The 12,384-nt window shown below is 31.3% G+C and overlaps 1 protein-coding gene across 1 annotated transcript; it reads left to right on the forward strand.

Moving 5' to 3' along the window:
- The first annotated feature begins 3,715 nt into the window (after positions 1-3,715).
- On the forward strand, positions 3,716-8,475 carry LOC105964450 (mitogen-activated protein kinase 20). The gene is made up of 9 exons (XM_012988956.2): positions 3,716-4,223; positions 4,572-5,108; positions 5,195-5,254; positions 5,817-5,966; positions 6,075-6,230; positions 6,366-6,577; positions 6,670-6,771; positions 7,552-7,664; positions 7,865-8,475. The coding sequence occupies exons 1-9, from the start codon at positions 4,200-4,202 to the stop codon at positions 8,221-8,223; spliced, it is 1,713 nt and encodes a 570-aa protein (XP_012844410.2). The 5' UTR covers positions 3,716-4,199; the 3' UTR covers positions 8,224-8,475.
- The last annotated feature ends 3,909 nt before the right edge of the window (positions 8,476-12,384 follow it).

The following is a 12,384-nucleotide window of genomic DNA, read 5'->3' on the forward strand; positions in this document are numbered from 1 at the left end:
CTAGTTTTGAGGGTGGTAAGGTGTTACAAGAATTAAAATCAAAACTCAGAATGCGACTGAACTTATGGAGCGATTAAATTAAATTGCGCATATATAAAACTAGAATTTAGAAATCAGTTAAGACATATCTGAAAAATGAAAATTTACCTCTTCCAAACAGCAAAGGCAAGAATTTATATTTGATGTTCATCAGTTCATGATTTAATTCAACAAAATTAGTATTTAAATTGAGAGAGAGATAGAGAGAGAGGTCATACAAATAGCATTTTATTCCAATATCCTTAAACATGATAAAATGGAAAAAATTATGTTTAACACTTGAACTAACCACATGTCCTCAACGGCTCAACCAAATTATATTTTACATATAGTTCTAATACGCCCTTTTTGATAAATTTGATTGGGTCTGAAAATACTCATTCTTCTAACTACAAATTTGAAGGAAAAATAAATAAATAAATAACCGCATCCAATTCAATTTTTCCATTAATTATTTATTCGGTGGCATAATTTGAAGCCCGTAGTACTTAAGACCGGCTACTTAACTAATAGTTTATTTGATAGTAGATTTGGGGTTCATTCTACACCACATCAAGTAAAATTCGTTGGGTACATAATCACTGTTGATTTACACACTCATCCATCTTTGTGTGCGCAAATAAACGACGATGATGTATCTAGTGTAGAATTCACAGTTATAGTATGGAGTCTATAGATATATCTTTAGGAGTAATATTTACAAAAAAACATTTGAAACATATATAACATAAATCTTATAAAAAAATATAATTATGGCATACATGGATACAATTACAATCAGATTCCACAATTATTTCTTTAGCTCTAGTGGATGGTCCACTAAATTAAATTGCAAATTTAATTTGTCACCTAAATAATTTTATGATTCTCATCATGATATACCTATTGGATCAGTTCAATGGACCTATGATTTATTTATTTACTGAGTAACGGGCCAAATTTAGAAATTATTACTACAAAAGTTCAATCACATTCAAATAAGGTTTGGGCCCGATAAATTGATATCGACCGAGCAAGGAACTATAAATAGAATTTAATACATTAAATTAAGGTACGTTATTTTTACTCAAGCAATCCAATTATTTTAATTCTCTCGAATATTTCACGATCCAAGTATCTAACTTAAACATCGGAGGGGCTTCCGCCGGACCAACCCCGGTTTAGTTCAAGTTTACTTTTTACCTAGGAATCTACAAATTCTTCAAGTTAGCCACTCTCCTAAACGTAATCCATTTTTTTCGGGAATTTCAAATTATTGAGAAGCTTCATGGAATCTGGATGCATATTTCCTCAAACGCGCTTCGCACTTTTGTTTAAGAGACTGGAAAGATCACTCATATCTTCATAGACCAAAATCAAGTGGCGGATGCTTCGGCCAAAGAAGCTCACAATGTCATGTTATAGGGTTTCGGATATTCCGGATTGAATCAAGAAACTCGTGTTTTTATTATATATCTTCGGATGATTTGTAATCAGTTGGGGTACTATTTCCTTGATCGGAGCAAGGTTTTAACTAGGCCCTAGTATTTTGTTTTTAAGTGATATTATACAAAATCTTAAATCTCCAAAAATAAAATAAAATAATAATAATAATAACAATATTCATTAACATTGAAAAACACAAGTTGTTTATGAAGATTACTGGGAGAAATTGTACGTGTTTACTCTAATCTCCTTGTCGCTTTACAAATGATCATCAGTTGAGACTTGAGACTAAATAACTTCTTTTATAACAAATATTTATGTATGAATCCAAGTGAATCTAATCGAATTAGGGGTAAAAAAACGGGTGAATTGGATGGTATTTAGCATTTTCTTTAAAAAATTTGTAGTGTTTCTTGGAAGTAAGAGAATAATTCTAATCACAATTAAAAAAAAATGGAAATTGGAATTAAAAAAAATCTTCCATAAATTGGAGTTTTTTGGAATAAAAAAATCGTAGGAAATCCAATCCAATTTTGTATTCACATATATGATGTAAAATACATAATAATATTGATATTATAAGTTTACTTTCCAATTTTATATTTTTTTATTTTCCTGAATAATTTTTTGAATCGAAAAACAAAAATAATGTTCTAATTCCGACACACACACAAAAATATTGACGAGATTGGATTTCAAAATGTTTATCATTTTATAATTGAAATATTTTAGATCAAAATGGGCCAAATTTGAAATTTTGTTCCAATTTGGCAAATTTGCTTCCCTATAGCTCTATCTATTCACGTGCTAAATGCTAAAGTATGATGACCTACCATCCCCACCAAAAAAGCTAAGGTATACTTATTCTCATTATTGCTTGATATTATGGTCCAACAAATATTCCTTTAATTTATTTGTTATTGTTCTGTAATATTGGGTTAATTCTATGAGACTGTCACCAAAAAAAAAAAAAAAAAAATTGACAAATATTAGCAATATATCAATATACTTATATTACATGTAACTAAATTAATCGAAATATTTCATGTGAGTTAAAAGTTAAGTATGGAAAACATGGTACACAAAAAATGTTTTGTTTGTGTGATTAAACATTGTTAAATATTTAAGTGCCACAAACATTCTTTGTATTCTAAGTTCTCACTTTTCTTACTAGTGAAGAAACTGCAGGAAAGTGACTGTAAATCTACTTTCTTTCTTACCTTTCTTTTTCTACTAACATGGTACACCTACAAATTTCTTAATAATAATGAAAAAAAATAATAATAAACAATAATAATAATAATAATAATAATAATAATAATAATAATAATAATAATAATAATAATAATAATAATAATAATAATAATAATAATAATAATAATAATTTCAAAATAAAATAAAATATGTTTGTGTTTTGAGATGAGACACTGTGTATTAATGTAGCAAGTCAAATCATATTTAAAAATTAAAAGATATTGAAAAAATGTATTTTTGAAGAATTTGAAAGATAAATTGATTTAATTTGTATCTTAGTGGAGACAATTTTCACTGACAAATCATGTTTGTTAGAGAGATAAATATTTAATTTTTTATCGAAAAAAGTTTCTTATAATATTTTAAAAAGATAATTTTATTTTGGTGAAAGAGAAAAAATTCCAAACTAATAACAAACATATCCATAATAATTTGATTGTAATCTAACAAAATCCAACGCTTTAGTCAAAGCACATATATAGCCTTCCTTTTCTTACCCTTAAAAATAGGGATATCTAATTTCGCGTTGACAATCAAAAGAAAAGAGAATTTTATTTATATGCTACACGTGATGAAGGTTATAGTGTCTGAATTTTTATTGTCGTCTAATCAGAAACTAATTAATGTGCACCGGTTTTAGAAGATTTTAATAAAATAACTAAAATCAATATTAATATTTGAGATTAATATAAAATATAAAATACTTCATAAATTCGAAACAAAATTTTCCCTTCAAAACGACGAGCACAATAATCCATCTAAATATTTTAGTAAAAATTAATGACTTCTAACCCTAATATTTTGAAAAAGATATTACTAATATTTAAGATAAGTGATTTATATTAATTAAAATTAATATAACAAAAGCCGAATATAAATAAATATAAATGTTGCAGAAAAAAGGATAAGGACCCAACAGATAGAACACATTATCCACATGCCGAAAAAGTAAAAACGCCAAAGATCTTTTACTGATACACTATTGGACCGTATATATATATACACGCGCTCGCCTCTAATACCCCTCTCTATTTAATTTTTTTTCTCTCTCTCTCTCTCTCTCTCTATCTCTCTCTCTAAAACCCGAAACCCCACTTTCTCTCTCTACTTTTTTTTGTCGGTGTCAGATCTCTCTCCCAAAACAACACCATACGAACAACTAAAGGGGGTTCCGTAACTAAGATCCACACACAGTAGTATAATCATTGCTGTATATATATAACTAAAGAGGAGAGGATTTTGTTAATTGTTTTTTTGGTGTTGAGATTTTATAATGAGGGTTGGTTTGGTTGTTTCAACTGTAAATTCGAAGCGTGCGAGCTGGGAAATGCGGCTGAGTTTTTGAATTGGAACTTTTTTTTTTTTTTTATTGGGAGAAGATCGTTGAATTTTTTGTTTCGATTCTTCGAGGACTGTTGGAAAATTTCTCTTTAATTTTTTTTATTTTTTTTTTATTTTTTATAATTGGGTTTTGATTGACAATGCAGCCAGATAGCCATAAGAAGGTGAGCTGTTTTTCCTTTTTCCCCCTTTTCTTTGTGGTTTTATTGATTCTGTTCAATTGGAACTTGTTTTCATTCCGATCAAAAATCGGAACTTGTTATAAATTAGGATTTTAGTCTGGGGGGTTTATTAATCAAAAATGTTCTTGAAATTTGCTGTTCTTGTTTATTAGATAATTTTGCTGTTCTTGTTCTGTTCAATGTTTTATATGTGGATATATATATCTATACTTTGAATCGAGATATCAAATTATGTTTGTTCTACATATATAATCGAGTACAATTGTATTAATATCGGTTGAACTATATGTTATGACTTAATAATTAAATCTTAATTTGGATGAAAAACAGAGCTCAACGGAACTGGAATTCTTTTCCGAGTACGGTGACGCAAGCAGGTTCAAAATCCAAGAAGTCGTAGGCAAAGGGAGCTACGGTGTTGTTTGTTCGGCGATCGACACTCATACCGGTGAGAGAGTGGCAATAAAGAAAATACACGACGTTTTCGAACACATTTCCGATGCTGCTAGAATTCTCCGAGAGATAAAGCTTCTTCGGCTCCTTCGACACCCGGACGTTGTTGAGATTAAGCACATTATTCTCCCACCTTCGAGGAGAGAATTTAAAGATATCTATGTTGTTTTCGAGCTGATGGAATCGGATCTGCATCAAGTGATTAAGGCTAACGACGACTTAACGAGGGAGCATTATCAGTTCTTCCTTTACCAATTGCTTCGTGCCCTTAAATATATTCACACGGCTAATGTTTACCATCGAGATTTGAAGCCGAAGAATATATTGGCGAATGCGAATTGTAAACTAAAAGTATGTGATTTCGGTTTGGCTAGAGTTGCATTCAATGACACACCCACAACGATATTTTGGACGGTATGAATATAATCATCATAGTCATTATTTATTATTAAGTATCAAGATGTTATTTATTAATCATCCTGTATCTAAAATACATACAGGATTACGTTGCTACAAGATGGTATAGGGCTCCAGAATTGTGTGGCTCATTTTTCTCAAAGGTATATTTTTGCATTCATCTGCTTCTTCACTGTTGATGAAAAATTGTATTGCTTTTTTTTTCCGCCCCCTCAATTTAAATTGCTATTTTGTTCGATAATGTTCGTTGTGAATTATTACGATTTCGTCCCATAGTTTCCGTAGTGATCTGTCTCGATTTTGATTTCTCTTTTATAATCTATTTTATGACAAGGGCATATTTGATTTCCAGTAGTAGGATTGAGTTAAGCTGCTATAATTGTTGAAATTGGCGACTGTTGGTCTTAAATCTTAATTAAACTTTTTATGTTGCGGTTTAGATTTAAGGATTTAAGGATAATGTCTTAAATCATAAAGACATTATATTAGAATGTGAACACATTTTTCTGGTTTCCTATATATTCCCTCGTCTGTATTCAAATATCGTGAATGCCTCGCATGTTAAGTTTAATCAATATCACTTGCTATGGAATTGTATGTAACTCGTTTATAAGTTGATTCATTTTGTATGTTCCACGACATTACATCTGTGTTCCCATTGTATAAAGTATTTATTTTTCTCGTATTTGTGTTGCATGTTTTCAGTATACTCCAGCAATCGATATATGGAGTGTCGGCTGCATTTTTGCCGAGGTTTTGACGGGGAAGCCACTTTTTCCTGGAAAAAACGTCGTTCACCAGCTCGATTTGATAACTGATCTTCTTGGAACTCCTTCAATGGATACAATTTCTCGAGTACGCATTTCTTACCTAGTTAAATATCCGTTTTAGTTATTTAATTTATTATTATTTTTTCTTAATTTTGCACACACGGGCCAACCTGTTTCTTGTATTCTTAATTAGGTGCGAAACGACAAGGCTAGGAGATATCTCACTAGCATGAGAAAGAAACAGCCTGTTCCTTTTTCTCATAAATTTCCAAACGCCGATCCTTTATCCCTTCGTCTTTTAGAGAAACTACTTGCTTTTGACCCAAAGGACCGCCCTACAGCTGAAGAGGTTTGAGACAACCTAGTAATATTGATATATTTATTTTATTTAATATGGATTTCTTGATATCTTGTGTTAATTTTTTTTCAGTTGTTTTTTCACGTTTTATTTATTTATTTATTTTATTTTTTTGTGCGTTTTCAGGCACTGGGTGATCCGTATTTTAAGGGATTGACCAGGGTTGATAGAGAACCATCGGCTCAGCCAATTTCAAAGATGGAATTTGAATTCGAGAGGCGAAAGGTCACAAAGGAAGATATACGAGAGTTGATATTCCGTGAGATATTAGAGTACCATCCTCAGCTGCTGAAGGATTACATTAATGGAATTGAGGGAACCACTTTTCTTTACCCAAGGTGATTATTAATTTACTGTTATCCGTTTTCTTGTCGATATAATATCTATTGCCTGATCTTTGAATATGTATATATATATAATTCTTGTGCAGTGCCGTTGATCAATTTAAAAAGCAGTTTGCTCATTTGGAAGAACATAGCGGTAAAAGTGGACCGGTGATTCCACTTGAAAGAAAGCATGTTTCCCTTCCTAGGTATTACGTGCACAAATCAGCTCTTTTTTTAATTTTTGTTTTCGTCTTCCGTTTTTTTGTTTGCCACCTGTCTTGTTTAGTAAGGCCTCGTTTGGTTGGGGAGATTAACCATTATTAACTGAATAATTGGACTTTGTTTGATGTTTGGTATCCCCAATGACTTATCTGGTCGACCCGCAAATATGATGTTATCATGATCTTGCCTTTTAGAGCGATTTTTTTTTGGACATCCGGGGGTCCAATAAAATAATTGGGTTTTCATTAGATTATTTAATCTTATCTTGGCAACCAAACGAGGCCTAATTATGTAAAATTTTGGTAACAAGGCTGTTCAGTTTTTGTCATGCTATATGTGTAGTCTATGTAGGCCTTGTTTGGTTCCCACCAATATAAGATTAGCCAACATAAGATTATGACATTATGTATTCCTATGAAATCCCAATTGTATAATTGTGGGCCGGCTCAAAAGTTATATTGGACTAACCAAACATCAAATAAGATCTAATTAGTAACTAATCATGCCTTATATTATCTTACCAATGAAAAGAGGTTTTATTGTACTTATTTTCGTTGTTTCTTGGCCTTATGAAGCGGTTTGTATGGTTCAAGAAAGAGACTTTATGATGTAAGCATTATATGTAAATTTATTAGAATTAAATTGATATAGTAGTGAATTAGCTTTGAATACAAGGGTGAAGTCATGAAGTGTCGTTGTGTTACTATTATTTTCTCGTCTTTTGTTATTTTTCTAAAATAATATAACTCTTGTAATTGGTGCAGGTCTACCGTTTTACATTCAAATACGGCACCTCCAAAGAATCAAACCACCGTTGATGGAATTTACAATAGTTTATCAAGAACATTACAACCCCCTCAAAGAATCCCCCAGCTCGGTACTTGTTTAATTTAAAGTTTTAAACCCCTTCTCGTGCTTCTTCTTTTTGAGTTTTTTTAATTATTTTTTAAAATATATTTTCTAGTAATTATTATTATTATTAAAAAAACTAACTTTTTTTTAAGAGTTGAATCATTTTCCTCTTTTAATCTAAAATTTCTCACGGTTGAATATTTTCTTGGAATTTTTGATACTCAGCGAAACCAGGCAAAGTAGTCGGTCCAGTTATTCCATCGGCTTCTTATAGTTACAACAGAAGCAGCACAGGGAAACCCGAGAGATCAACGGCCGAGATTCGTAGAGAATTACCACCACCCACAAAGCAAATACCAAGCTGTGCAATGGCTGCCAAATTAGCACCCGATATAGCTATAACTATAGATACAAATCCATTCTATACGATGACTCGACCTGCAGTCGCAGCAAAAGCGGATCAGGTTGATGACAGAGTCGTGATAGACACGAATCTTCTACAGACGAGAGCACAGTATGGTGCAGGTGCACCACCAGCACGAAAAGTAGGTAGTGTTCATTATTCTATGGCAAAGATGTATTAATCTGCTCTAGTGTTAAAAAATTAAGATAGAATATCTGAATATGTGTTTGGTGCATGGTGAGGGTGTACAGAGTGAAGGAGTGGCAGTCGAAATAACGAGAAAATGTCTCGAAAGTTTTTTGTGATTTTTTTTTTTATTGTGAAAAATAGTAATATGATTTATAAGTTGCATTTGCAACCACCAAAAAAGTGTAACATAAAAAATAAAAAAATTAAATTAATATATCGAAGAATGATAATTTTGTTTTGAAAATCTTTTGCATATACCATGTAAAAAATGTGCCAATACAAGATCTATTCATAATGAAATTTAGCTCACGAGACGTATTCTCATATTATTAAAACATAAGATGAAGTGCAAATTACGGTTGCCCCTGAGGTCAGTTAAAGTCAAATTATGAAAAAAAAACTCTTCTTGTTTGTATAATAACAACCACTCCCTCTAACTGTGTATTGATTTACACGTCCGTCTTAATTTATGCTATCCAATTTACCAGCTAAATGGTTTTTTTATTTTATTTTTTATTTTTTATAAAGACAATGCATAGTTGAAGGGGTTATTGTAATTACTCAAACAATAGCGGTTTTTTCGGGTTTCGTTGCTTGGAGTGTATTTCGACCGACAAAATTCAGAAAATTCAACCTGACCCCACCCCCACGCAGACACACACACGAACAACCTAACTTTATAAGGAAAAAATCATTTAGCTTATGCTTGATTTTTGTTGAAAAAACAATATTGAGTTAATAAAATTTAAACCCCGATCGAACAATATTAGAAATTAATAATGAAATGCATATATATATATATATATATATATATATATATATATATATATATATATATATATATAAGTGGATGGGATTAGAATGGATGGAATTTTGAATTGTGGTTGGCAATTGATCCAAGAAAAAGTTTTCTACTCCCAATGTAGGAAAAAATAAAATAAAAGGTTGAATAGGTAAATTAAATACGAATTGTTGTTAGTGAAATGTCGTAACGTGACTGGCAGCAACAAAAGAAGATTTGGTTGCTATTGTCACATGGGACTCTTCGAAAGCCCCCCCCCCACCCCCACCACCCCACCCAAAGCCGACCCCTGTCCCCTAGCTGGAAACAGCACCACTCATATTGTAAAGCAAGTACAAGTTCGTAGATTTGGATTTTGGACCATTCTTTTCAATTAAATTCACTCTTCTCAACTAATGTAAAAAAAAATCCTGAAAAAAGTAAAGAAACATACTGTCAACAACTTAAAACTAAAATCATTTTATTTTGGGTAAATTATAACTATCTAAGTATAGTTAAATTACAAAAAATCTCTCATTTTTTGATATTTACATTTATCTCTCTCAATTATGAATCTTCTTATATGTCCACCCTTATGGTGTCGAATTCAACTTAATCTTCTAGATTCCGTGGAATGTTCTCTAATTTGTTATCGTTTTATACAAAAATGCATTATCTAATGCAACACAGTGTGATAGATACAAACCAAAAAATACACCTTATGATCATCTTGATTCAAAATGTGGAGTTCAAATGGGGTAAAACGGGTACAAAGTGGAAAATATTCCATATAATCTAGAAGATTCCACTAAATTTGACACCGCAAAAGTGGACGTGTGAGAAGATTTATAGTTGAAGAAGTGGTAGTTGTAATTACCCAAACATGAGGAGTTTTTTTCGTAATTTGACCATACCTAGGGGTGGTTGTAATTTACCATTTTATTTTTCTAAATTTTATGGCGTACGTGTGTCGATTTATTGTATGTATAGTGTATACTGCAATACCCTTCGCTAGACTTCGAACCACGGTAATTTTTTTTTAAGAAATTCAAAATCGTGTTAAAAATTGGAAAAGTAGAAAATGAGGCATAATTCGAACCCTAGACCTCAACTCTAACAGTAGAGGTTAGGTATCAACTCTTTTTACGAGGGTTGGTCGAAGCCTTGTAATTTTAAGTCCACCCTATTTATAAATTTCTGAATCTTGTCGGTCGTGCAACTCTATGAACATAAATGGAGTTGATATTCACAAGTTATCAAGAAAGAGTACAATTAAAAAGATAAAGACATTGAAGGAGGTTTCAAAATATATATCAAAAGTCAAAACAATACAATGTGAAGCGCATCAAAGATGAAAGAAAAATATGCTATATGGTATATACATGACTTTTACATATGGGTATTGATTCGGTAAAACTTTGTACCAAAATTTCGGTACTTCGAAAATTTGAACTGTTTATCAAATCGAACTATTCAGTTTGGTATGGTTTTTTTACCAAATTAATTCGATTTTTTTGGTTCGTTACTGGTAAAACCGAAAATATATTTTCTCATTTTCAAAAAGATAAAAGAAAATATATATATTTAAATTAATTAGTTCTTGAATTCGACTTCAAATTTTAATAATCGGCCCTAAAAATAAAAAAGTAACTATCAATAGAGGCTCATATGTAAGTAATGGAAAAAAAAAATCACTCTAAAAGTATTTTATAATTTGTATAACCTATTTAAAATAAAATAAATAATAAATAAATAAATATATATTTATATATTAAATATTTGAGTATTTTCGGTATAGTACCGTATATCGCAATCAAATGTCGAACTGAATTATCAAATACGTAATTGAAAACCCTAGCCGCCAACCCAAATCCTAGCTCCGTCAAAGAGCCCTAACTTGATGCAACCACCTTCCACTGTAGATCTAACCTCAAACCACCGTCTTCAATGGCCATCTGCCACCATAACCATCCGCTCTATAACCACGACAACCGCTGCCTCTCTCAACCGTCGTGAGTCGCCGCGGCCATTTGCAGATCCGTAGTTGTAGTTCTCCGACGCCGCCACCCACCATAGCCACCAACCATGAGTGAGAGTGAGAGAGAGAGAGAGAGAGAGAGAGAGAGAGAGAGAGAGAGAGAGAGAGAGAGAGAGAGAGAGAGAGAGAGAGAGAGAGAGAGAGAGAGAGAGAGAGAGAGAGAGAGAGAGAGAGAGAGAGAGAGAGCGCAAAAGAAAAATAAATTTGATTAGTTGAAGAAACGTGAGATATTATATTTAGGGTCTAAGGGCAAACTAGGAATAAAATAAAAATTAGGAATGTTGGTCAAATTAGGGATTCAATTAAAAGATTGGATTTAAGGTTGTCATTTAGTTCAAACTAGGTTTTATTCAAGGGACTCTTAGCATATTATTCCTAAAATGAATGAAAATATATAAATATTTGTGAGGCTTAATTTCACTTTGCACCCGCGAAGTATACTATTTTTGCACTTTGCCCCTCGAAACATGTTTATTTTCTAATTAATAATAACTTCAAAGATATTTGAAGCTATAAACAAGTTTTGAGAGTGTAAAGTGCTATAAATTATTTTCAAAGAGTGGTACATTTTGATGGTGCAAAGTGGACTTAAGCATATTTGTTACTAAAAACTAAATTCGTTAAATTACCTTTAATATAAGTTTGAAAACAACTTCAATATCTGAATTATAGTTCAAATTTTCACTTATCACCAAAATATTTTTGTTGATTAGTGTTATTTGTATAAAATAAATATATCAAATACTAAATATTTGAATTATTTATTTGATGATGATATATGTAAATGAGTCAACCCGACTAATGAGTTTGATGAGCCGTTTCAATAGAAACTTGATCTCGAAATTTTTAAACTTTAGTTTTCAGACAAACTCGAGTTCACTTTTAGTTCATATAAGATAATGTTTGGGTTCATGATATTTATTTGTAAAACATAAATAATAGATGAAATTAAAACAACATATTTAAAAAAAATAAAAATCAAGGCCGAGCTTGAAAATGTTCTAAGAAAAAAAAATGGGACTTTTGCTATTTCAATTATTATTTTAAAAAATAATATATATTTTTTTTAAATCAGAATTATAAATAAAATAAATAAAAATTGTAGTATAGTGTAGTGAAATGAGGTATAATATTGTCATGAGTGACCTATACAACAATCCAATCCACGCACATGACCCCAAAGGTTGTTCGGCTGGCTGGCAAGTGACCGCCATTTACTAAACCTTGCTTACTTTGTGGGGCTCAAGATATAGACCCCCTCCCAGGATAACAGCACGTGGCCCCTATATATATATATATATATATGTGAAAATACAATAACATATCTCTCATTC

The sequence above is a fragment of the Erythranthe guttata genome, chromosome 8 (assembly GCF_056151865.1).
Source record: "Erythranthe guttata isolate IM_541 chromosome 8, IM_541, whole genome shotgun sequence".
NCBI lineage: Eukaryota > Viridiplantae > Streptophyta > Magnoliopsida > Lamiales > Phrymaceae > Erythranthe > Erythranthe guttata.

Bases quoted from the DNA above. Each gene is read 5' to 3' on its own strand.
- LOC105964450 (XM_012988956.2), top strand. From the start codon at position 4,200: ATGCAGCCAGATAGCCATAAGAAG. The intron at 5,967-6,074 runs GTACGCATTTCT...ATTCTTAATTAG, and splicing joins CAATGGATACAATTTCTCGA to GTGCGAAACGACAAGGCTAG. The intron at 6,578-6,669 runs GTGATTATTAAT...ATTCTTGTGCAG, and splicing joins ACCACTTTTCTTTACCCAAG to TGCCGTTGATCAATTTAAAA.